Below are 25,208 nucleotides of genomic sequence, written 5' to 3' on the forward strand. Positions count from 1 at the left end.
TTATACATAAAATGAATGGCATGGATTGTTATGCCTAACAATATATGGTACTTTCCCTTTAAATGGAGAAAGCTTTCATGCCATCTAATAAGAGAAAGTTTGAGGGGGTAAGCGCAAAATGTCACTTTAAATTAAGATTGCTACAAACGTTTCTTTGGTATTACTCTTTTTGAGCTGGTAGTTTGCCTCCCGCTCCTTTCTACTTCCAGCTCAATCAAAGCTAGCCTTAGGATCTGGTGCTTTCATTTGCAGCTACCCATGCATTATGTTCCCTATTTTATATCCTTCCTAACATACTTAATCTGGTCCCTGCATGACAGTCCTGGACAAGGGGCCAAGCACCAAGAATCCGTCCAGAACCCTACAATCATGGGCCCCTGAATCCAGCCACTAGGTATCAATCGTAAGCAACAATCACAACTCTGGTCCCATAATCGCCCTCCTCCCTCCCTCAGCTAGGGACTGTGAATGATGTTCTACAGCAAGGCTTCCCAAACTGTGGATCAGGACCCCCAAATGGGGGTCACAGAATCTTCAGCTGGAGTCACAAGTGCCTCACATGCTAGCATTTTTCAGATGGTAGCAGCAGAAGCAGCAATAGTAGTGGAAGTCAGCATGATGCCAGAGAGCCAGCATGCATTTACAGTCACTTGTGGTGGCACTGCTTTTGCATGAGTTTCTATGGTATCAGGAAGCCCATCATGAGAAGGGATCAGGACTGCTGCAGGGCCCATGAGCTTGAACTATCCTACAGACCCTGTGCTGAAGAGAGGGCAGTGTGTGCATGGATTGCTGGAAATTGCCACTGCTCCTCTATTTTCACATACCACTGAACCTACCCATGAGAAAACTGTTGTCATTATCATCAACCTGCCCTCTCATCCCACCAGTTGTCATCCACCTGTGGCCCAGGGCCAAAAGGAAAATGTTGCTGCTGACTTTGGTCAGAGAGATATTTGAAGTAGGGTTTATTTGAAGGAAAGGATGAAATGCACAGGGGATTGAGAGTTGGATTAGGTAGAGAGAGATTGGCTGTGGAGGGCGAGAGAGGGGAATGGCAGAAGATCAACCGGGGGATGTAAGAGGAGGTGGGGCATTAGAAGGAATCAGCTGAGGGGGGAATGGGGAGGTGATAAGGCTGGGAGATGAGAGGGAGGAGATGACAGAGGATCAGGTAAGGGTTACAAGAAGGGCTTAGGGTGAAAGAGGAACAGCTGGGGGATATGAATAGTGCTGGAGGGAAGGAGATTCGGAGAGGATGTGCCCTGGAGGGGATGGAGGTTCAAGACAGGGGATCAACTGGCGTTTGGGGGAATGTGAGAAGTGATTGTTGGAGCAGGATCACACCACCTGCTAATTTGGTTTCAGTCATCCTCTGGGACCATGTGAATTTTCAAGTGCTTAAATGGGGTCACAGTGGCTAAAAATTAGGAAGCCTTATTCTACAGCATCCTCTAACCCCAGTTCACATAGGGAGTGAAGATCTGATTCGACTGGCATTGTTATGAGGAAGCACATGCATGCAAAGGATGCAAAAATATAGCATATAATTAGTGTGATAAATCGAAGCTAAAACAAAATTCTACTAGATGGAGGATTCAGCCATAATATACCACCATCTTCTTTACCTTCCACATCATAACTAATCCATATGTTGGCTAAACTGAAATACTTTGACAAAATGTAGCTCCATTGTTGTACACCCTTGGATCTTAAAGTAATCTATATTTTAAAATTGCTTTATCTGTCTATCTTTAAAATATTAAAATATTGGGGCAGATTTTATAAATCTGCGCACACGCGTACTTTTGTTCGCACACCAGGCGCGAACAAGAGTATGCGGGATTTCAATAGATACGCGTGTAGCCGCGCATATAAGAAAATTATTCCTTACCTGCTAATTTTCGTTCCTGTAATACCATGGATCATTCCAGACGATGGGTTATGTTCCCTATCCAGCAGATGGAGTCAGAACAGATTTCTGAGGGGAGGTGCTACATTACCTCACCACCTATGTCATCATCCCCAGTATCTAGCCTAGCAAAGCCAAGCCCAAGAGGAAGAGAGGGATCAAGTAACTGTATTGAATCACACAATAAAATTTTAAATTTTAAATGTTAAATAACCAGAATGATAACCTCAACAGAAAAACTTGCTAACACATAAATATTGAACAAAAACAACTCTGAGTGCTAAAACGAGCAGAAAAATGAGACGAGCACAGTAGAGCAGAGATAGCCCACCCTAATTAAGACTTTCCATAGTAACGGGAGGGTGTCTGGAATGATCCATGGTATTACAGGAACGAAAATTAGCAGGTAAGGAATAATTTTCTTTTCCCTGTACATACCAGGATCATTCCAGACGATGGGATGTACCCAAGCTTCCCTCCTATGGGCGGGCCATGGATAGCCCTGCTCGAATGACTCGATCCCCAAAAGAGCCGTCCGGTGATGTGGAAACATCCAGACGATAACGTCTTGCGAAAGTATGGAGAGACTTCCACGTCGCCGCTCTGCAAATTTCCTGGACTGAAACAGAGCTAGACTCTGCCCAGGACGCCGCCTGAGCGCGAACAGAATGGGCCTTAACCCCCAAAGGAGGTTGCTTACCTGAACCAATATAAGCCGAAGCAATCGACCCCTTCAACCAGCGAGCGATAGATGTTTTGGATGCCATGTGACCCTTCCTTGGACCCGACCAGAGAACGAAGAGATGGTCGGAAAGACGGAACTCATTGGTAACTTCTAAGTAACGCAACAGGCATCGCCTTACATCCAAAAAACACAAATCCTTGTTTTCGTTTGATTTGAAGGAAGGCAATTCAACTGACTGATTAAGGTGGAAGGCCGATACCACTTTAGGAAGAAAAGATGGAACCGTGCGGAGAGAAACTCCGTTATCAGAAAAACGGAGATACGGTTCTCGACAGGATAGCGCCTGTAATTCTGAAATGCGTCGCGCTGAACAGATTGCCACCAAAAAAAATAGTTTTAAAAGTCAGATCCTTAAGAGATGAAAATCTTAAGGGTTCAAAAGGTGAACCGCTAAGTGCTCTTAGAACTAAGTTCAGATTCCAGGAAGGACAAGGAGGACGTAACGGAGGTTTCAAGTGACGCACCCCTCTAAGGAAACGACCCACATCCGGATGAGAGGAGAGACGCGACCCCTCACCACTATATAAGAGGGCGCCCAGAGCCGCAACCTGTACGAGAAGAGATTTGTAAGAGAGACCGAGGTCTAGTCCTTCCTGAAGGAAAGAGAGAATATGCGATACTGATGCATTGGTAGGCGTAATGTCATGAAACCCACACCAATTTTCGAATACCTTCCAAACTCTTACATAAGTAACTGAAGTAGATCTCTTACGAGCAAACAATAGAGTTGAAATAACCTCTTCCTGGTAGCCTCTATGTCTCAATTTGCGCCTCTCAAAAGCCAGGCCGCTAGACAGAAGCGATCGGCCTGCTCCAAAAATATGGGCCCCTGCCGGAGTAATCGTGGAATGTGACTGAGACGTAGAGGGCCTTCCGTGGTCAGGAGAAGAAGATCCGCAAACCACGGTCGACGAGGCCACTCTGGCGCCACGAGGACCACTGGACCGTGGTGATTCTCGATTCTTCGAACCACTTTTCCTACTAGAGGCCACGGTGGAAAAACATAGAGAAGGATGTTCCGCGGCCAAGGCAGAACTAGAGCATCGATTCCTTCCGCGCCGTGTTCTCTTCTTCGGCTGAAGAAACGCGGAGTCTTTGCATTGCTTGCTGTGGCCATGAGATCCAGGTGGGGAGGACCCCATCGGGAGATTATCAAATCCATCGCCTCCCCCGAGAGTTCCCATTCTCCGGGATCCACGCGTCAACGACTTAGGAAGTCCGCCTGTATATTGTCTACTCCCGCAATGTGGGAGGCTGCGAGACGCGACAGATGCCTTTCCGCCCAACGCATTAATTTGTCCGCTTCTAAGGATACTTGAAGACTTCGTGTGCCCCCCTGTCTGTTGATGTAGGACACTGTGGTCGCATTGTCGGAAAGAACCCTGACCGCTCTGTGACGTAACCGAGAAAGGAACCCCTTTAACGCCAGACGTACCGCTCTGGTCTCCAATCTGTTGATGGGCCAGCAGGCTTGTTCCACCGTCCATCGGCCTTGTACAGAGCTCTCCTGACAGACCGCTCCCCATCCTGATAGACTGGCATCCGTGGTGACCACTATCCACTCCGGTATGTCCAGAGAAACTCCCTGAGCCAAGTTTCGGTATTCTAGCCACCAGCGAAGACTGTTGACAGTAGCCATCGGAATTGGGAGGACCATCTGGTAATCTCGTGAAGCCGGCTTCCATCTGGAGAGGAGAGACCTCTGAAGAGGACGAAGATGGGCAAAGGCCCAAGGGACAAGATCGATAGTGGAGGCCATCGTGCCCAGGAGCTGAAGGTAATCCCATGCTGTGGGTTCTTGAAGATCCAAGAATCGAAGAACCTGATCGCGGAGGGACTGAGCCCTTTCTTTCTTGAGAAATACCATGCCCTGCTTCGTGTCGAAATGTGCCCCCAGAAATTCCAGAGACTGGGAAGGAATTAGGTGACTCTTGGCATAGTTGACAATCCACCCGAGAGACCGGAACATGCGGAGCACTATTCTGACCATCCGGCAACCCTGGTCCAATGACTTCGCTCTTATGAGCCAATCGTCTAGGTAGGGGTGTACCAAAACACCCTGCCGGCGCAAGGCAGCTGCTACTACTACCATGATCTTCGTGAAGACCCATGGAGCCGTCGCGAGACCGAAAGGTAAGGCTTGGAACTGAAAATGTTGACCTAAGATCTTGAATCTTAGGTAGCGGTGATGATCTTTGAGAATAGGAATATGCAAGTATGCCTCGGTGAGATCCAAGGAAGCTAGAAATTCTCCTCGATGTACCGCCGCTAGAACTGAACGAAGAGTCTCCATGCGAAAACGGGGAACTCGAAGAGACCTGTTCACCATCTTGAGATCTAGGATGGGACGAAAGGTACCCTCCTTCTTTGGGACAACAAAATAGATGGAATAATGACCTCGACCCCAATCGTAGGGAGGAACAGGTGATATCGCTCCCAGTGCGGAAAGTCGGTCGAGAGTGGAAGCGACAGCATCTTTCTTGTAACTGGATCCGCAAGGAGAGAAAAGGAACCTGTCTCTGGGAGAATGGACAAAATCCAATGCGTAGCCGTTCTTTATAATATCTAGGACCCACTGGTCCGATGTAATTTGGACCCACTCGCTGTAAAAGAGAGAGATCCGGCCCCCCAGCCGGGGAACCGGGTCGTGGGTCCGACTGGCATCATTGGTTTGTCTTGAAGGCGGAGGAATTAGAGGAACCCCGTCCCTGACCCTCCTTGCCGGGACGGCGACCTCGAAAGGGCCGGTTCCAGGAGCCTGAACGAGAGGATGGGTTCCGAGGAGTTTGTTGACGAGTGTTTCGTGTCCTCCGCTGATTCCTGTATCGAGATCTGGTAGAAGAGTAGGCAAACCTTGAGGATCGTGGACGATCTTCCGGAAGCTTATGCACTGAGTTCTCATTCAAAGATTTAATAATCTGATCTAAATCTTCCCCAAAAAGAAACTTACCCTTGAAGGGAAGGGATCCCAGGCGCGTTTTAGAGGATGCGTCCGCAGACCAGTTACGCAGCCAGAGTAGGCGTCGAGCTGAGACTGCTGCTACCATGGAACGAGCGAGGACTCTGAGTAGGTCATAAAAAGCATCCGCCCCATATGCCATTACGGCCTCCAGCCGATCCGCCTGTAGGGCCTCAGCCTCTGGTAACTCCTGTGAGGTAAGCAACTGCTGTACCCAGCGCAGACCTGCTCTCTGAGCAAGAGCACTGCAAATGGACGCTCGCATACCTAGTGCGGAAACTTCAAAAATCCTTTTGAGAAAGACTTCCAATTTTCTATCCTGAGTGTCTTTCAGAGCCGTACCACCCGTGACCGGTATAGTAGTATGTTTGGTCACTGCTGATACTGCCGAGTCCACGGCAGGAACTTTGAGGATGTCCAGAAAATCCTGTGGGAGTGGATAGAGCTTCTCCATAGCTCTACTAACTCTGAGGGTGGCCTCAGGAGTATCCCACTCACGGGAAATAAGTTGGAGAAAAGAAGGATGGGTTGGAAAAGCCTTGGCCAAAGGTCTTAGACCAGCAAGGAGAGGGTCACCCTTCCTAACATTTGGTTGTGGTCCAACAGGCTCTGGTGGAGGGTCGATATCCATTTCCGTCAGAATATGAGGAATCAGGTCCTCTAATTCTTCCGATTGAAAAATGCGTAAGATCCTTGGATCATCTCCCTCAAGATGAGAAAGGAGAGTAAGGTCATCGACTGACGGATCTACTAAAGGATCACCCCTTGGACACCCAACCGGGGCTGGAGGATCCTTGGAAGGTTGAGGTGGTCCCGCAGAGGGAGAAGAAGTACCTTGAGAGAGAGACTCCCCTAACCGAGCCAACTTCGGAGGAGAGGGACCAGGAATGTCAGAAGAAGCATCTCTAAAATGAAGAAAAGCTTTGTGCATTAAAACAACAAACTCTGGAGAAAAAGCCGAGAAACCTCCGGAAGGGGCCCCCGGGGCCTCACCCTCCCGGTGTCCAGAGTCTGCTAAGTTCCGCTGAGTCCTAGAAGGAGGTGGTGGAATAATCGGGGAATCCTCCTCTGATAACCCCGCTTCGGAGTCTGACATTAAAATGGCCGCCGTTTCTGCACTGATCGGGAACGGGGCCTGTCGTTTTCTTGAGTCGCGGTCAGAAGTTCTCTCGGTGTCCCCCTCTGAAGGAAATGACTCCCCATCGGGGAGGCAGTCCGCACAACGCCCCTCCCTGGTGATTTTAACTCCCTGCCGGCCGCAGGCTGCACAAGCCGCCAGACGCGGCATTGAAAAAAAACTCTGAGGGGAGAGGAGGGAGGGGCGAACAAGCGCGGCAAGATTTGCCTCGCGCTGAAAAGAAAAAAACTGCCAGAAGTGAAGAAAAACTCCCCCCTGTCGACCCAAAGGACTGCCGAGGAATCTCCTTCCCGGCAGCCGGCGGCCCCGGGGAATGAACTTCGCGGGACCGCGGGTCAACTAGAGAGCGTTGTGGAGGGAGGAGGGGGAATTGTGGGGAGAGACTGGACCACCAGCGTGCACCCTCGATCGAAATTTCGGATAAAATATACGCAGAGGTAACCTAAAATTAAATAAACATGAGAACACTTACCCCAGCCAAACATAAAAAAACGAGAGAAAAGTAAGAAAGAAAGAGAAAAAGGCTTATAAGTAAGCCCCGGTGAGGAAACAAACTGTCACTCCAACCGTAATTTTTTTTTTTTTTTTTTTTATATTTTCCAATTAAAGAAATTAGTAAAACAATAAATATAAACTTTTTACTTGATCCCTTACAAGGAATGAGAGAAAAAAAGAAATAATAACTAAGACAAAGCTGTGGGGAACTCAGGTTCCCCCACCCGCATCTGCTGGAGTCAGAAAGATACTGGGGATGATGACATAGGTGGTGAGGTAATGTAGCACCTCCCCTCAGAAATCTGTTCTGACTCCATCTGCTGGATAGGGAACATAACCCATCGTCTGGAATGATCCTGGTATGTACAGGAACCATTAAAATCCGGGGTCGGCACGCGTAAGGCTGCCCAAAAATCGGCAGCCTGCATGCGCCGAGCTGCGCAGCCTGCCTCCGTTCCCTCCGAGGCCGCTCCAAAATCGGAGCGGCCTCGGAGGAAATTTTCCTTCGCCCTCCCCCCACCTTCCCCTACCTAACCCCCCCTACCTCTATCACGAAAGTTATGCCTGCTCGAAGCAGGCGTAACTTTGTGCGCGCCGGGCCGGCTGCCGTGCTCCATGTTCCGGTCCGGGGGCTGGTCCGGAGGCCGCGGCCATGCCCCCGGAAAGCCCCCGGGCCGAAACCACGTCCGCGGCGCCGCCCCCAGATGACGCGCTGAACGCGTCACGACGTGCGGATCGCGATGCGTGTCCCAGGGCTCGGCGCACGCAGGGGGTGTTTGGACCAGGTTTTCGGGGGGTACGCGTGTACCCCTTTGAAAATCTGGACCTTAGTGTTTCCGACTGCTCACTGCACCTACTGGACTATCAGCAAGCAACTTACTGAATATGTGACCTAATAGGGCTTAGCAGGGCACATTATTTGTAATGTCAAAATACTGGAGGTATTTTTAAAAGTCACTTTTGACTCCTACACATTTAAATGATATAGTACTATGATCTACTCAAACAAAATATTTCAATACATCTTACTACTGAACTATTACAATACTGCTTTAAGTAAAAAAGGGGAATGTACACAGTACTGCAGACCAATGGTCCCCAAATCTGTTCTAGGGAACCCTCAGCTAGTCAGGTTTTCAGGACATCCATAATGAATCTGCATAAGAAATTTACATGCAATGGCAGCAATGATGTAGCTCTCATGCATATTCATTATGGATATCCTGAAAACCTGACTGACAGGGGATTCCCCAGGACAGATCTAGGTACCACCCAATAGACAATATCTACCATGGAAGATACTCATTATTTGATCTAGGAAAAGCCCCCTTGCACAGTGAGAGACATGTACAGTGTAATGCTCATGAACCAATTACAGTGCTCTGTATCTTCACGTCTTAACTAGCAATCATGTAAATTTAAGTGAATTTTGAAAATCTGCTAAAATTTACATAGAAAAAAAAATGAACGCATGTCTCTTGCACCTGTACTAAAAAAATATATGTGTATATTTGAAACTTTTATGTGTGCATATTCTCCCCCTCACCTCCCACTAAACTCAGCATGCCTTCAGAAATGCTTGTTTTTAAAGCTGGTAAAAACACAAATAGCAAAATACTCATGTAGTTTTTACCCACTGTGTAGTCAAATTTTCAAATAGAACAGCTGGATATTACCAGAATAACTCAGCATATATCCCAACTAAGGTTTCGAAAATTGACCCCATTATATTTACAGGAGGAGTTTCGAACAGCTATATTCAATCAAGTACTCAATTTACAACTGCAGATAATATGCAGTAAACATCAAAAAAGGTATAAGTACAGCTGATTAAGAGTGTCAAAGTTACTACTTGTATTTGCAAACGGGAACTACTGTACTTCATTTACTGGAATGTTAATACTTACAAAAGCTCTGTAAAATATAACATTCCAGCATATGACCAGAGCAGTAACTTACCATCAAGAAAGACCAATGATTCAATCAGTAAAACAAGTACTGTTTACAGAGCTTGGATCTAGGAAGAAGTAGAGGTACGAAGAGTAAAATTAGGCTACAGAAAAAAGCTCATAGAAAAAGCCAAGACTGTTGCAAAGCACAGGTAAGAAACAAGGAAAAGTTAAACCCCCAGTGTCACATGATTATATATACACATATATACATATATACACACACACACAGAAATGTATATATAAACAGAAATGACGGCAGAAAAGGACCAAATGGCCCATCCAGTCTGACCAATAAGCTTATGGTAGTTTGTGCTGTGCCGTGTACGTTATCCAATGCTTTTAAGTTTCCCAGACTATAAAAGTCAGGGCCCTCATTGGTTGCTGTTTGAATCCAGTTCCTTGTTACCCCCCCCCATGCTTATCTGTTTCCCACACTAGCCCTCATTGATTGCTGTTGGTCAGGGATGGTTTGCTTGAAAGGAAAAAAAAAAAAAAAGCATTTATTGATATTGAGGCAAGTAATAGAAAAAGAGTGGAATGTCCAACTGGAAAAAAAAAAAAAGACGATAAAATTAAAAATTTACACACAAGAATAAAAAATTTTAGATGCCAAAGGCATTTCATATAGACAATATGCTTATTGGATCCATGCCACTCAAACTACAGGTCTATAGATGTCAATGGAATGACATAATCAGACACAAGAAAGGCTTTCATTAATTTTATTTTTTTTAATTAACTTGTGATCAGAAGTGCCCACACATTGCCCTGGCACCAGATTATATAGGTAGCACGCTCACACATAACAGTCTTATAGTAAACCCAAAAACACTACTTATATTTGGCCATGCAGTAGATACAAAGTAGACTATATTTTGATATAACTTCATTAGAAAAATGAAAATAAATTTAACACTAAAATGTAACCAACTACAATTATTGTAAATTAGCTTTTTATGCAACTGGTACATTTGTGAAGCAGAACTTGGGAAATATTACAATGTTTACAATACCTTAGTGTCCAAAACAGACATAATCCTCTCTTTAGCTTCCTTCACATTGTCTCTCTTTCCAGAGACCTTAATATGTGGATCTGCACAAAAGAAAAATAAAAAGAATAAGGCAAATGGAACAAGTAACAGTTTATAAATCGGTTAAAAGTGTAACAATGATTAAAATAGTAAAATATTTAAAATTAATGGAGCTGATGTGAGAAAAAAAACCATGCTAAATCTGGAGTTAAATTTTAGTGCAGGTTTTGGTTAGAGCTAGCATTAAAAAAAAAATGGGGTCCCTACAAGATTAGTAAATTAATGGCATCAAATGCCTCATGAAGCATGCTAGAAGTAAATAGCATACTTATTTTTACTCAGAGGCTATTTACAAGCCCATAAAAAGCAAATGTTGCTTACCTGTAACAGGTGTTCTCACAGGTCAGCAGGATGTTAGTCCTCACATATGGGTGACATCACAGGATGGAGCCCAATCATGGAACACTTTTGTCAAAGTTTCTAGAACTTTGGCACCTACTGGGCATGCTCAGCATGGCACTAAATCTGCAGCCAGCAGGGGTACCCCTTCAGTCTTGTTTAAAGCTAAAGGAAATGCCAAAAAATAAATTAAGAAAATGTAACGAACCCAACAATGTGGGGTGGCGGGCGGGTTTCGTGAGGACTACCATCCTGCTGTCCTGTGAGAACACCTGTTACAGGTAAGCAACATTTGCTTTCTCACAGGACAAGCAGGATGGTAGTCCTCACATATGGGTGAGTACCGACCTGAGGATGTCCGAGAAATACACCAAATGTACCCAAGATGTGCAATAGGCACAACAACTGGGGTGAAATTTGGTAGAGGGAATCCTCAACCCTAACGGGCAGGTGGAAGGTACGTCAAGTTGCGAAGAGGTTGCGCAAGACAGACTGGCTGAAGATGGAATCTTGTCTTCCGGCCTTGTATAAGCAATAATGGGCTGTAAAGGTATGGAGAGAACTCCAGGTATTAGCCCTGCAAATGTCAGGAAGCGGTACAGAGCGTAGGTGTGCTACTGAAGTCGCCATGGCCCTCACAGAGTGTGCTTTAACATTGTCTTGAAGTGGAATGCCTGCTTGTTGCTAACAAAAGGATACGCAGTCTGCTACCCAGGAGGAGAGAGTCTGCTGATCCACAGGCTGCCCCAATTTGATGGAATGGAAAGAGACAAACAATGGAGTGCTTTTTCTGTGGGCAGCTCTACGGTCTAGATAGAACGCTAGAGTCCGTTTACAGTCAAGGGTATGCAGAACCTGTTCTCCTGGATTGGAGTGGGGCCTGGGAAAGAAGGTAGGTAGTATAATGGATTGATTAATGTGAAACTCCGATACTACCTTAGGTAAGAACTTAGGGTGAGTGTGGAGTACTGCCCGGTCCTGCAGAAGTTTAGTGTAAGGCAGATAGGTAACTAGGGCCTGTAACTCACTAACTCTGCGAGCAGATGTTGTTGCCAAAAGAAAAATCACTTTCCATGTGAGACAGTGAAGATCACAGGATTGGAGAGGCTCGAAAGGTGGTTTCATGAACCGACCCAAAATCAGATTGAGGTCCCAAGAAGGGGCCGGAGGACGCAGTGGAGGCTTGAGGTGAAGCAAGCCTTTCAGAAAACGTGTTACGAGGGGTTGTACCAAAATAGGAACGTCCCCGACACCTTTATGGAAGGTGGCCACCGCACTGACATACATTCTGATGGAGAAGTTTTTAGACCTGATTCTGAGAAGTGCCATAGATAGTCTAGAAACTTCATAGTGGAACAGGTAAAGGGATCAAGGGATTGAGAAGAACACCATGACTTAAACCTATTCCATTTGTAGAGGTAAGACTTTCTCGTTGAAGGCTTCCATGAAGCAATCAGGACACGGGAAACTGGCTCCAAAAGGTTAAGTGGCTGAAGAATTAACTTTTCAACATCCAGGCTTTCAGGGACAAAGCTTGAAGATTGGGGTGGCGTAGGCACCCGTCGTTCTGAGTGATCAGAAGTGGGTCCATTCCCAAGGAAATGTCCCTGCAAATGGAGAGATCCTGAAGTATTGGAAACCACACTTGGCAAGGCCAGTGAGGTGCTATCAGGATCATGCATCCCTTCTCCTGACATAACTTCACGAGAGTCTTTTATAGAAGTGGAAGTGGAGGGAATACATATAGGAGACTGGTTGCTCATGAGGGAAAATGCATCTCTTGGCTGAGAGTGTTGGCTGCGAGTGAGAGCAAAAGTTCTCTACTTTGCGGTTTTGAGGTGACACAAAGAGGTCTATGCGAGGATAACCCCAACATTGGAATATTGAGTCCGCTACTGTGGGGCTGAGGGACCACTCGTGCGGATGGAAAGCGCGACTTAGGTTGTCCGCAAACACATTTTCCACTCCCGGCAAGTAGGTGGCCTTGAGATACATCGAATGGGAGAGGGCCTCACCCCATATCTGTGCAGTTTCCTGCCACAGTAGGTAGGAGTCCATCCCTCCCTGCTTGTTGATGTACCACATGGCCACCTGGTTGTCCATCTGAATCAGGATGACCTGATTGGAAAGATGATCCTGAAACACCCTGAGAGCATATCTGATTGCTCGCAGCTCCAGGAATTGATTTGGTGTTTGGCTTCCTCTGGAGACCAAGTTCCTTGTGTCTGCAAATCAGCGACATGGGCTCCCCAGCCGAGGTTGGAAGCATCAGTGGTGAGCATTGTTTGAGGGTCTGGAGCCTGGAAGGGTAGGCCGTGGAGGAGATTGATCTGATTTTGCCACCAGGCTAGAGACTGACTAAGCAAGTCGTGATGTGGACACTGGTAGATAGAGGTTGGACAGACTGAGTCCATTGTGACTTTAAAGTCCACTGCATGACTCATGGCCAAGTGGGCCATTGGGGTAACCTGTACTGAGGACGCCATGTGTCCCAGCAGGATGAGGAAGTGGCGTGCAGTCGTGCGGTGCTAAGACTGTAACTGGTGTACGAGAGAGATGAGAGCTCGCTGTCGAGGCAGAAATGCCTTTGCCTGCGAGGTGTCCAAGTCTGCCCCTATGAATGATAAAGTTTGAGATGGGACTAAGCAAGATTTCGCATAGACGACGAGAAATCCTAGCGAAATCAGAGTGTGTAAAGTAAGATGAAGGGACGACAGAGCAGTTTGCTGAGTGGGAGCCCTGATCAACCAATCGTCTAGATAGGGGTAGACGTGAACATCTTGAGTCTTGAAGAAGGCTGCTACTACTACGAGGCACTTGGTGAAGACTCATGGGGGAGATGCCAGGCCGAATGGTAGCACTCGGTACTGATAGTGCTTGGGGCCTACCAGAAATCTCAGGAACCTGAGATGAGATGGAGTTATCGCAATGTGTGTGTACGCGTCTTGGAGATCGAGAGAGCAGAGCCAGTCTCCTTTTTGCAGAAGAGGAAGGAGGGAACCCAGGGTTACCATCTTGAGCTTTTCTCGGTAGAGATACTTGTTGAGGGCACCTAGTTCCAGAATTGGACGAATGCCGCCTGATATTTTGGGGATTAGAAAGTACCAGGAATAGAATCCTAGGTCTTGTTGGGAGTAGGGCACTGGCTCTATTGCTCTGGACTGGAGGAGGAGGGAGATGTCCTGCTCCAGGAGTAGTGAGTGGTCGGATGTTCTCCACATCGGTAGAGGTGGGGAGTCTGGTAGGATGGAGAGAAAGTTCAGGTGATAACCCTGAGAGATTATGGCAAGGACCCACTGGTCTGAGGTGATTGTGTGCCACCTGTTGTTGAAATGGCACAATCGACCTCCCACTGGTATCTGAGGCAGTGGAAACTGGCTGCTGCTCTCTATGCAGGAGTCAAAAGCCGGAAGCAAGGCCCGGCTGAGGAGTTGCTTGTGGCCTTTGTTTATGAGGTTGACGAGACTGGGCCTTTTGGAAAGGTCTCGTGAAATGAGTTCTAGACGGTGGTGAATAGGACTTCTTTGGATGGAAGAATGACTTTTTAGTATCCTTCCTGAATGGCTGTTTGGAGGAATACTCTGAGGGCATCAGAGAGAGCTGGAGAAGGGTCTCATGATGCTCCTTGAGTTCCGCCACCATCCAACTGAATCTGTTTGCCAAACAGATTTGTCTCCTATGCAGGGCAGATCAGATAATCTGTCTTGTACTTCAGGGCGCAAGTCCGAAGACTTAAGCCAGGCCCATCTTCTTGCCAAAATAGCAGTTGCAGATACCCTGGAAGCGGTGTCTAAGGTATCATAAGAGGATCTTATTTCATGCTTCCCTGCCTCAAAACCCTTGTGTACCAGGGTTTGAAGCTGTTCCTGGAATTGCTGAGGCAGGGACTCTGCAAAGTCCTGTATCTGCTTGAATAAGACCCTGTTGTACTGGGTCATATACAGTTGGTAAGAGATGATCCAAGAGATGAGCATTGATCCCTGGAAGACATGCCGGCCAATGGCATCCAGGAATTTCTGTTCCTTATCTGGGGGAAAGGAGAGTGGGGTTTTGATCTTTTTGCCCTCTTTTGGGCAGATTCTACAACCACAAATTGGTGATCCAGCTGAGGTTTCTGGAATCCTGGGGCTGACTGGACCAAATAAGTGATATCAGCTTTTCTGTTGACTGGAGCAACAGAACCAGGGAGTTCCCAGTTCTTTTTGAGGAGATTCAAAAGAACCTGGTGAATAGGGATGGAGGTTATTTCCTTGGGAGCATCCAGGAATTGTAACAGCTCCATCATTTGATGCCTGTCATCTTGTTCAGTCTGCAATTGGAAGGGAACCAATTCAGACATTTCCTTCCCAAAATGTATGAAGGATAGGTCCTCTGGAGGAGAACGCTTCCTGCTTTCAGTAGGAGAAGGTGGCAATGACAAGTCATCGGTGTCTGGAGATGAATCATCAGTCCAGGTATCATAGGAATCAGCACCTATCCCCCTAGGAACATGAGAACGGGACAATAGAATTCCAGAAGGTCCTGGTCTAGGCTCTGAAGGCATCGAGGGAAGAACTGGAGGCACCGGTGCAGGCATCGAGGGCATCGATGGATGCATTGTTGGTGCCGATGGACGCATTGACATATATGGTTGAGGCATCGGCAAAACTCCCGATGGAGGAATGCAGAACAGTGTTTCTCCAACCGATGACATGGTAAGTGGGGAAGGCACCAGAGCCATCGGTGACCCAGGATCCATCGATAGAAAAGCGGCTATAAGCGCGTCCATCTTTGAGAGCAGCGGTGCCAATGCTGCCGGAATGGGATCGATGGTCGGTTCTGCGGCCGGCACAGATATCGGTGCCGGGGGAACTTGGAGTCTGTGCATCGCCTTATCGATGGCCTCCTGGACCATCCGATCCAGTTCTTCACGGAGACCTGGAACAAGCAGCCCCGGCTCCGGAAGGGAAGAAGGAGGCAGAGGCATAGCCGGAGGGACCACTGTTAAAGAGTCGCAGCTCCGGATACCCGTGCGGGTGAGTGTTGCCTCGGTGACCCGTTCACAGAAAGGGTCGATGCCTTTTCTGGACAGGGTTTCTTCGAAGGCGGCTCGGACAATGGCGAGGTCGATTTTCCTTCGATGGTCCGAGACTTATGGTGTTGATGCCGATGTTTCTCTCTACGATCCCCTCGGTCCTGAGGGGGAGGTAGAGGTAGTCGAAGGCTGAGAAGTCGATGCCGGGCGGTCACCGGCCAGTGGCAGATACTGGCGCGACGTGGAAGGTGCTGGTTAAGACGACGTTGATGCAATAGATGGCGTCGGGGTTTGAGAACTGAAGAAAAGTTCCATTTTCTCCATTCTGGCCTTGCGACCTTTTGCGGTCATTAAGGCACATTTGGTGCAGGTCAAGACATCATGCTTGCACCCAAGACACATTACACAGACTTTATGAGGGTCTGTTATGGACATGGTGCGAGTACAGTCCGGGCACCGACGTAACCCTGACACTATGGCCTTTGAAAAAAATTGAGCCATGGTACGGTCGATGGCCAGTAGGCTGCGAGGGCCAAACTCGACGGGAATCGACCGAAAATGGGTAAAACACTTACCGGAGTACCGTGGAGTCAAAAATTCAAAGGAGGGACCCCTGTGGGGTATGAAAGTTTTTAATAATTCCGTGAGGAAAATTCCTGTCAGGAATCTCTGTGGAGCTCCTTAACCTGTGTGGCTACTGCGCAGAAAAAAGAAGACTGAAGGGGGGACCCCTGCTAGCTGCAGGTTTAGTGCCATGCTGGGCATGCCCAGTAGGTGCCAGTCAAAGTTCTAGAAACTTTGACAAAAGTGTTCCATGATTGGGCTCCATCCTGTGATGTCACCCATATGTGAGGACTACCATCCTGCTTGTCCTGTGAGAACTGTAAATCCTTGCTAGAGTGGCCAGGTAAGTCATCCTTCCCTCCCAGAGCACAGTAGCCAACCAAGTCCAAGGAGCAGAGTGGCCAGACTGGGCTTGAGTCGAGTCTGGCGGAGTCCTCCATCCCTTCCCAAAACCCCACTAACACCTTAAAAAAAATTCACTTCCAAAACCCCCTCCTTTCCATTTTCACTATAGGAGCCATCCAAAATCCCCCTCAACCCCAGGCAGCCCCAGCCAGAAAGACCTTACTTCCTCAGCAAGGCTACTCCCTCCACTGTAAACTAGCTCCATCATTTTGAGAATTAATTTCTTAATTAAAACTAGCTTTATAGAATGTATTTTAAAATTCAAAGTTTTTTTGTATTCTAGGTGAATACAATATAACATACTGAATATATACATCTTCTGAGTTTGCAATATTGCTGCATTTTGTAATCATATTTAGGGGATATAAAAATGTAAACTAGATAATTGCATTAGTTACATTTAATATTAAACAACTTAGTAATACATTTTCAGTGACATGAGTTGACAGAGCTAGAAACTGGGAAGTATGGGAATTGTGGTAAAGTTGAGTGCTGGAACAATTGCCTGAGAATACAGTTTACTTGTAATTTTAGCATATATCATATCTTTATTCACAGTACAAAAGATACACTCCTAAAGGAAGAGCAAGTTTGCTTACCGCAGGATGAATTAGCCATGACACATGGGTAACGTCATCCGATGGCACCAAACAGACCCTTCTCTCTAAGCTCATACAGTTTTTGCTCTACTGAGCATGAGAGGGAACTTCCTGCATCGATGTTAGCTCATAAACCCCCTCCATAAATTTTAGAGCTAAGTCTAGCTAAGTAATCAACTTTCCAGGGAAATGGACACATTTAGCATGGCTAATTCATCCTGCTGTTTATAGAGATTTCTGTACTCTATACTTGAAGTCTAATTTCCTTGCAACTGGGGCGCATGAAATCAGATTCTCTCACATTGTTTGTAACCCTTGCAAAATATCAAGGAAAGGAATGGTTGCTGGTTCTGCCAGGGTCTCCAGAATCTGATGGCGGCTGAAGACCTTTGCACACAGGGATCCTTGTCCTTATGAACACTGACTCCAAATGCTATACCCACTTGTTTAAAAAACCTGGAGGTCCTCAGATGGCTGGGATCAGAGAGTACTCCCGAGCATTCCTCAGACCCCGTGGAACACTAACCCAGGACCTCAATGATGAATTAGGAAACTGAGGAGTCAGTTGGCTCAGAGGAGTGTATTCCTAGTGCATATCTTCTGACTGGCTGGATTCTACTGTAAGTGAATGCCAGGGACTAGAACCACCTCACAGGGGGGGATCTGATGGGGTACCTGCTCAATCCAGGGAAACTGGGACTCCTTTCTAAGAGTAAATTTGATATCTTGAAAAGGAAAGGTTAGAGTGCCAGGATATCTAAAACCTGGAGAATACTAAAGACTTCTGCATAAGAATCCTTGTCCTCACAGATGTTAACTCCAAACTTCTTACACAATTTGTCCAGAAATCTGGAGGAAAAAGTTCTCAAGTGGAGAAGATTGTTCCAGAGGCTCAGGTATGGGGTTGAAGGGATACACATTGACTCTTTCTCAGATCCTGGAGGAGAGAAGAAACTAATTCAGGACCCCAATGAATAAGTAGGTGTCTGAGAAGTCCCTATTTTCCTCAGAGGTGTGTATTCCTGGTAAATACCATCCCACTGGCTGGACTCTGCAGCAAGCGAGTGCTAAAGACTCACCCCTCCTCCCAGGGGTTCTGATGAAATACCTGTTGAGATAGTAACTGGGATTCCTTGCGAGAGTAATTCTGGCTAATTCTTAGCTGCCAGAGGTAAAGAAAATCTTTGGGTTCAAGGGCTGATGTGTCATTTGGCCAGGGACTGGAAGTGAAACATTCTCTTCAGCTAGGATAGAATCTCCTTGCACATCCCTCTGTGCTTCACAACATTTGCTCAGAGAGCTGATTAGAAATCAAGGGTATCAGAAACACATGGGATCTGGTGTATCCAAACACATGATATAAATCACAAACAATAAGCCCAACTATCCAGAAACCGGAAGTACAAGTACAAAACAATATAACAAGGTTTCAGGTCAATTTTTCAAATTTCAACACGCCATATACATAAGTGCAATTACTTTTTTTTTATGTAGGACCACTGCCAACAGGATCTGTATAACAATCAGACCCGACAAGGAGAGGTCGCATTACTTTATTAATGATATTGAAGTTTTTCAAAAAATATATTGCCACGGGAAGATAAATCTATGAGTTCAAACAAAGCCACAAAAAGCTTTTGTCTAAAAGAAAAATCATACGCAATCAAAAATGCTTTAAAACAGCTGAGTATGAATCGTGATGTAGTGGTTAAACCCGCTGACAAGGGCGGAGCCATTGTGATACAGAACACTACAGATTATGTCACTGAGATTGATAGGCAGTTGGGTGATCGGGATTTTTCTATCAAGAACTTCAGGATGATCCTACTCAAGAACTTTTAGATTTGATTCAGGATTTAACCGCTGAAGGACTTTGTACAGGGTTCTTGTTAGCCCGCGAAGCCCGGGCTTTGAAGAGAAGTAATCCGGTTCATCCGGTTTTATATACTCTCCCGAAAATTCATAAAAATTTAAGTTCCCCTCCGGGACGTCCTATTGTTGCCGGAAGAGGATCCATCCTAGAACCCTTGTCAGATTTTTTTGGATTTCTTCCTAAAACCATATGTGAAAGAGGCTTCTTCTTTTGTCCAGGATACTTCGCACGCTTTGCGGTTAATTCAAGAGCTCCCTGATCTACCTGAACAATGTTTTATTGTGACATTGGACATCACCTCCTTATACACCAATATCCCCCAAGGTGAAGCTTTTGATCTCTTAAAAAACATTTTTCGATCTCGTCCATGCCCTCACAGGATACCTACAGGTTTTTTGTTGCAGCTTTTAGAATTTGTATTGTACAAGAATTTCTTTAAGTTTGACAACAAATTCTACCCCGGACTTTGCTAATATTTATGTTGTACACTTTGAGGAGTCTTTTTTATATACATCTCAGTGGTATAACAAAATCATTTTGTGGAAGCGTTATATAGACGACGCACTGTGTATTTGGTCCACTCCTGAGGAAGAGCTTAAACAATTTTTGGATTGGCTAAATGAGCAGAATTCTCATCTGCAATTTGTAGCACAGTACCATCAATTTAGAGCTGCTATTTTGGATATAAGTTTGGTTCGAGATGGGCCCAGGATTGAGACCACATTATACAGAAAAGAAACAGATAAGAACCATTTTCTGAGATACACTAGTTACCATCCGAGAAGATTGAAGGATGGTTTGCCGGTGTCGCAATTTTTACGTTTACGTATGATTTGCACCAACATTGAAGAATACCGTTATCAGACTACGGACTTGAAAATTAGATTTTCTCAGAAAGGTTATCCACCTTCGGTCATCAATAAAGCTTTCAAACGAGCATTGTATGCCAACAGAGATCTATTACTTCAGTACAAACAACCACTTAAGACTCAGGATGTGACATGTGTATTGAAATTTTCCACTCATTCTCATGATGTGGCTCAGATCATTAAATTTCACTGGCATGTTTTGACACTCCATAGAGTTTTTGATGCCTTGCCGAGATTTGTGTTTTCTCATGCTCAAAATATCAGGGACATTGTGGTGAAATCAGCATTTGATTCCTCTCCGCCAATTTTAAGAGGGAGACATCAAGCTTGTGGGAGATGCGATTTGTGTACACAAACGATGGTGGGCCAACAATGGACATCCCCCACCCAAAATGTTACCATTAAATTTACAGCCACTACCTCATGCGAGACTGAATGTGTGGTGTACATTATACAATGTCCTTGTGACCTCGTATATGTGGGAGCACAAAAAGGAAGATAAGAACAAGGCTTATAGAACACCGTAGTTGCATCAAGAATTCTAAAGTCACAGCTCCCCTTGTGCAACATTGTATGTCAGCTAAACATGATTTTGTGGATCTTAAATGGTCCATTATTGAGAAACTGCATCCAGGTACACAGGGGGGTGATATCCAACAACGTCTTAACCAACATGAACAATATTGGATTTTCACCTTACAGACAGTTGATCCGGGGGGACTCAACGAGAAAATCAACTGGTATACTTTAACATAGCTGATTGTCTGTTTCAGATGCAAGGAAACATTTGATTTTCAAATACAGAACTGTATATAGCTCCCAAATTTTACTGGACTGATTAGAATATTTTTGTTTGAGGCTAAGTTTCTCCTGATCTATTATCATATAATAATTTAATATTTTATCATGAAGGCAATTTCATGTGCCTATTTAAGAGGGTTTGAGATTGAACTATCATTATGTTTCGCCACATAGACGACCTGATAGAGGACTTGAATCAGCATAACATTAAGCAGACGACCTGTTAGAGGACTTGCTACCCGTCCGTGAATCTGATTGACATTCCATTGACGTCATGTCTGCAGGAAATAGATATATACCCTGCACCTTCGCCATTTTGAATCTAGGGGGTCCGAAAACGGACCGCCAAAAAATGACTGATAAAGAAACGCTAGTTTGTTTGCCGATTTGGGAATGAATTTTAGAGGCTCTACATCGAAGGATTTAGAAGACTTGACCCCTGAAGCAGGACCTGGGTCGTCCGAAATGTGATCACGTCGGGATTCTATCTTTCATCCCGGTTTGAGCTAAGTACTGCAATTAATTGCGTATGATTTTTCTTTTAGACAAAAGCTTTTTGTGGCTTTGTTTGAACTCATAGATTTATCTTCCCGTGGCAATATATTTTTTGAAAAACTTCAATATCATTAATAAAGTAATGCGACCTCTCCTTGTCGGGTCTGATTGTTATACAGATCCTGTTGGCAGTGGTCCTACATAAAAAAAGTAACTGCACTTATGTATATGGCGTGTTGAAATTTGAAAAATTGACCTGAAACCTTGTTATATTGTTTTGTATCCAAACACACTCCTTACTCCAGCAACCTCAATGGTGACGTTCTGGAGATTGGTAAGGTAAATAATTATCTACTTCTAACCCTGACAACACTCCCTTATGTATGGGAGTAATTGATAAGTTAGTAAATAGTTGCTTTAGAAGCACCGTGGCCCAGTGAGACAATGATGGAGCAGGTTGTTCTGATGTCTGTTCTGAAGCATTACTGGTGTGAAGGCTTGATGCACTGCAAGCTCCGGGCTCGATGTGTCAATGGTGCCAAAGCTCAATGTGCCCGAGAATGGAGTCTTGGTTGCATTGATGGCACCAAAGTTCAATACTTTTTCAGCTCTGGGTGCACCACTGGCTCAGAAGAATGGCATTTTATTAGTAGTGTCTGTCTGTTTCTTCAACCCTGAGGACTCTGCTTGTTCCACCAAAGGGGGAGACTTCTTCAAGGAGCTTCTGCTCAATTCAGCACCCACTCAACACCCACCCAACACCCACTCAACTCAGCACCCAGCTTCTGCTCAACTCAGCACCCAGGGAGCTCTGGGAGGAAGATCAGCTATGGCTCCTCAGTCTCACACAACTACTCCATTTTCCAGGCCCTGGACTTTTGGGATTGCAGAGATATCAGACCACACTGGTAGCAATTTGCCTGGTCATAGTCCTGTCCAAGGCAGCACTAATAGAGGTCCTCTCCATTTGTAATGGATATTTTCCTACTGCATATACTATCCTTGAAACCACATACTGTTAGCATCTTAGCGCCAGAAATCTTGAAGTCTTTTTTCTTTTCTTAACACTGAAAAGTGCTTTTTGGGAGCTGCTGAGGCAGCGAGGCAACTTAGTTGAAAATGTAATAAAAAAAACTATTAGAGAAAAGTTTTACAGAGAAATAGAGTACAAGTCAGTCTTGATGTGCAGATGAAAAAAGACTGAGGCAGCTCACCAGGCAATTCCTGCATCTGCTCAGTAGAACAAAGCTCTATGAGCTTAGAGAGAGAAGGGTCTGCTTGGTGACATCTGATGATGTCACCCACATATCATGGCTAATTCAGCCCTGCTTGTCAATGGAGAATTCTCTTTTCTTTAAATTGTTTTTCCTGCCCAAAAGTTGGTAATAGTTTTTAAATTTAAAAAAATCTGAGAATGCTTTTTGGCTGTGTGGATTTTTTTTTTTAACATGACAAAACACCTAATTTAACTGCTGTATCGTTCGAATGTGGTATAGATTTTGTGGCTAATTAAACTATCAAGTTGCTCTGCCCTTCAGTAATTTTGAATTATATTCCTTTAACAGTTAGAACTGATGTAAAAAGCCTCAGTATGGTATTAAGTCTATATTATAAGATCACTGCAGTGGCCAAAAAGGGCATTTATGCATCTGCATCTTTTTAGAAAATTGTGCCCTTTTTCATCTACCAAACATCTTGCTATGCTAGTGTACTTATTCTCCTCATCTTTATTACTGTAAAACTATTTATTGGCCTCCCGCAAAGAATACTTTGCAATTTACAATTTGATTAAAATTCAGCTGCTCACCACCTCTCAGGTTGTGCTTTAGAAACCACATCATTCCTGTTTTGTTCAAACTGCATTAGTTACCATTCATTCAGCTTTAGGACAAAATGTAAACTTTGACTTTCAAAATTCTCATTGGACTCGCACCTCACAGGGGTTTTGATGAAATACCTGTTGAGATAGGGGTAACAGAGCATGCCTGGATTGGTGCCTTCCGCCAAGAGTCCTTTGCTCATCTGACATTTTACTGAGAATTCTATCATCGAAAGAATTCAAGTTGATAACCAACAGAAAGAAAACATTTTCCTATTTAGTCCTCCAGTTTTGGAACTCATTGCCTAACAAACCATTATTCTCTTGATTTGAAGAATTTCAAGAGATATCTGAACACATAGCTCTTCACAGCAGGTTTTAAATTAATAAATGGCTGGTTGTAAATACTTGTGTACTGATTTTAATTCAGAGGCCTTACATAGTTTTACTCTTGTATAGTTATCTCATTTTATGACTGCCTTTATATGCTGTACCCTATTTTTATGGTGTACTTTGCTTTGGTTCTAAGAAAGTGAGTTATACATTGAAAACAATTAAATGAAATTAAATGAAATGAAATGAAATTAAATGAAATTCTATCAATGATTTATCTCTACCCTTAAACCCATATTTTCTCATTCTCTCCTATCCCTACCTGATCCCTCTCACCTCTCCCCCTGTCTTTCAAACCGATTTATGGAATCTAATGTGACAAAGACTGTGCCTTCGTAAGATTATTGATACTGTGTTAAGCCAGAAGTTTAATACATTATGGTTATTATAGCTAATGAAGTTAGCAGATTTACCTTTAATGCCTTTTTATTATTTGTATAGACTGTTGCTGTTTAATGGAAAGCCTGTTCCTGATTATTGTTCTACTATGTAAACTGTTATATGTAAAGCCTGTTGCTAAGTTATTGTTCCCTGTAAACCGAGGTGATGTATAGCTATACGTACCTCGGTATAAAAGATTCTATAAATAAATAAATAAATGAAATGTAACCTGTCACTTTTCTTAGATCCCCATTGATATGAAGTTGAAAGGAGGGAGATTCAAAGGAAAAAAGAGGAAACATTTGAGGGCGAAATGTTGGAATAACCTTAACAGAGATGGTGCAACAGAATTTAAGCATGCCTGGGACAGATAAAGAAAGTGGGTAAGAACAAGCTAGAGGCTGGATAAGAGACATAAGTGAGGTGAAGGCGTGTGAGTTGGATGTTAAGCAAATGATTTCCTATACAAACTTATCTATTCAGAGTGGTAGATGACCAAACGGAGAAGATAACAAAACTGACTTGGATAAGAAGAGCTATCTTGCAAGTTGTCTAGCTTGTATGGCCTATAGTTGGGATCTCTCTTTAGCTAGAGCAGTGCAGACTGGAACAATCGAGCAGACTTGGTGGACCTTCTATCTACATTACTTTATTTGTTTTTTCAATGGGCCAGTGTTTCTTACTTTTACAATTCTAATAGGCTGCAAAGAGCACTTACTGCAGTAATGTTAAAGAATCAAATGGAACAGATTTTTGTATTGCGATCTCATTTTAGTTATAAGTGCTATTCTTTTCATATTAACAAACCAAGAAAATATATAGTGGATCCCTCAGTCTCCCTTCTGTTTGTCATTCACATAACCACCAGTTGTGAGCTACTTCTAAAGTATTTACCTGGCAGTAAAGTGCATGAAAGAAAAGAGGAAGTGAGTCGAATGAATAAGGAGACAGAATGAGATGCCAAAAAAAACCCCCAACCCATCTATTTATACACTTCACAATTGTAATACACTGCTATGACAGGAACTATCACGGCTTCTATTCTACATGGTTGGTTTTCCTTTCCTGTAGGGTTTTTTTTTGTACAATTCTTTTCTTCTTCCAGCTCAATCAAAATCAGTGCTGCAGTGCTGCAGTTCTTATACTATGAAACCTCAATCACTCAAATATTAGAGTTAAAATGCCCAATTTTAATTGACCCACTTTCTCACTGTTTCTAGTCTGGCCATTGCAGCAGAAGTTCTAAGGCCAGAAGTTTTGATTAGAAACCCTAATGCAGAGGTTTTTCTAGAACCCTGCATTAGGGTATCTAAATCCAACCACAAGGTGTCACCCTTAACAACGTGCATGACTTCCTCCCCAGT

At 44.6% G+C, this 25,208-nt stretch overlaps 1 protein-coding gene across 1 annotated transcript in view; it reads right to left on the bottom strand.

Annotated features, from left to right (window-relative positions):
• BICC1 (BicC family RNA binding protein 1) overlaps positions 1–25,208 on the bottom strand; it is a 677,586-nt gene that overhangs the window by 229,618 nt on the left and 422,760 nt on the right. Inside the window, exon 4 of the mRNA XM_029609769.1 lies at positions 10,215–10,294. Coding sequence (XP_029465629.1) covers positions 10,215–10,294 — 80 coding nt within the window. The remainder of the gene's footprint in view (positions 1–10,214; positions 10,295–25,208) is intronic.

This window comes from Rhinatrema bivittatum, chromosome 7 (assembly GCF_901001135.1).
Source record: "Rhinatrema bivittatum chromosome 7, aRhiBiv1.1, whole genome shotgun sequence".
NCBI lineage: Eukaryota > Metazoa > Chordata > Amphibia > Gymnophiona > Rhinatrematidae > Rhinatrema > Rhinatrema bivittatum.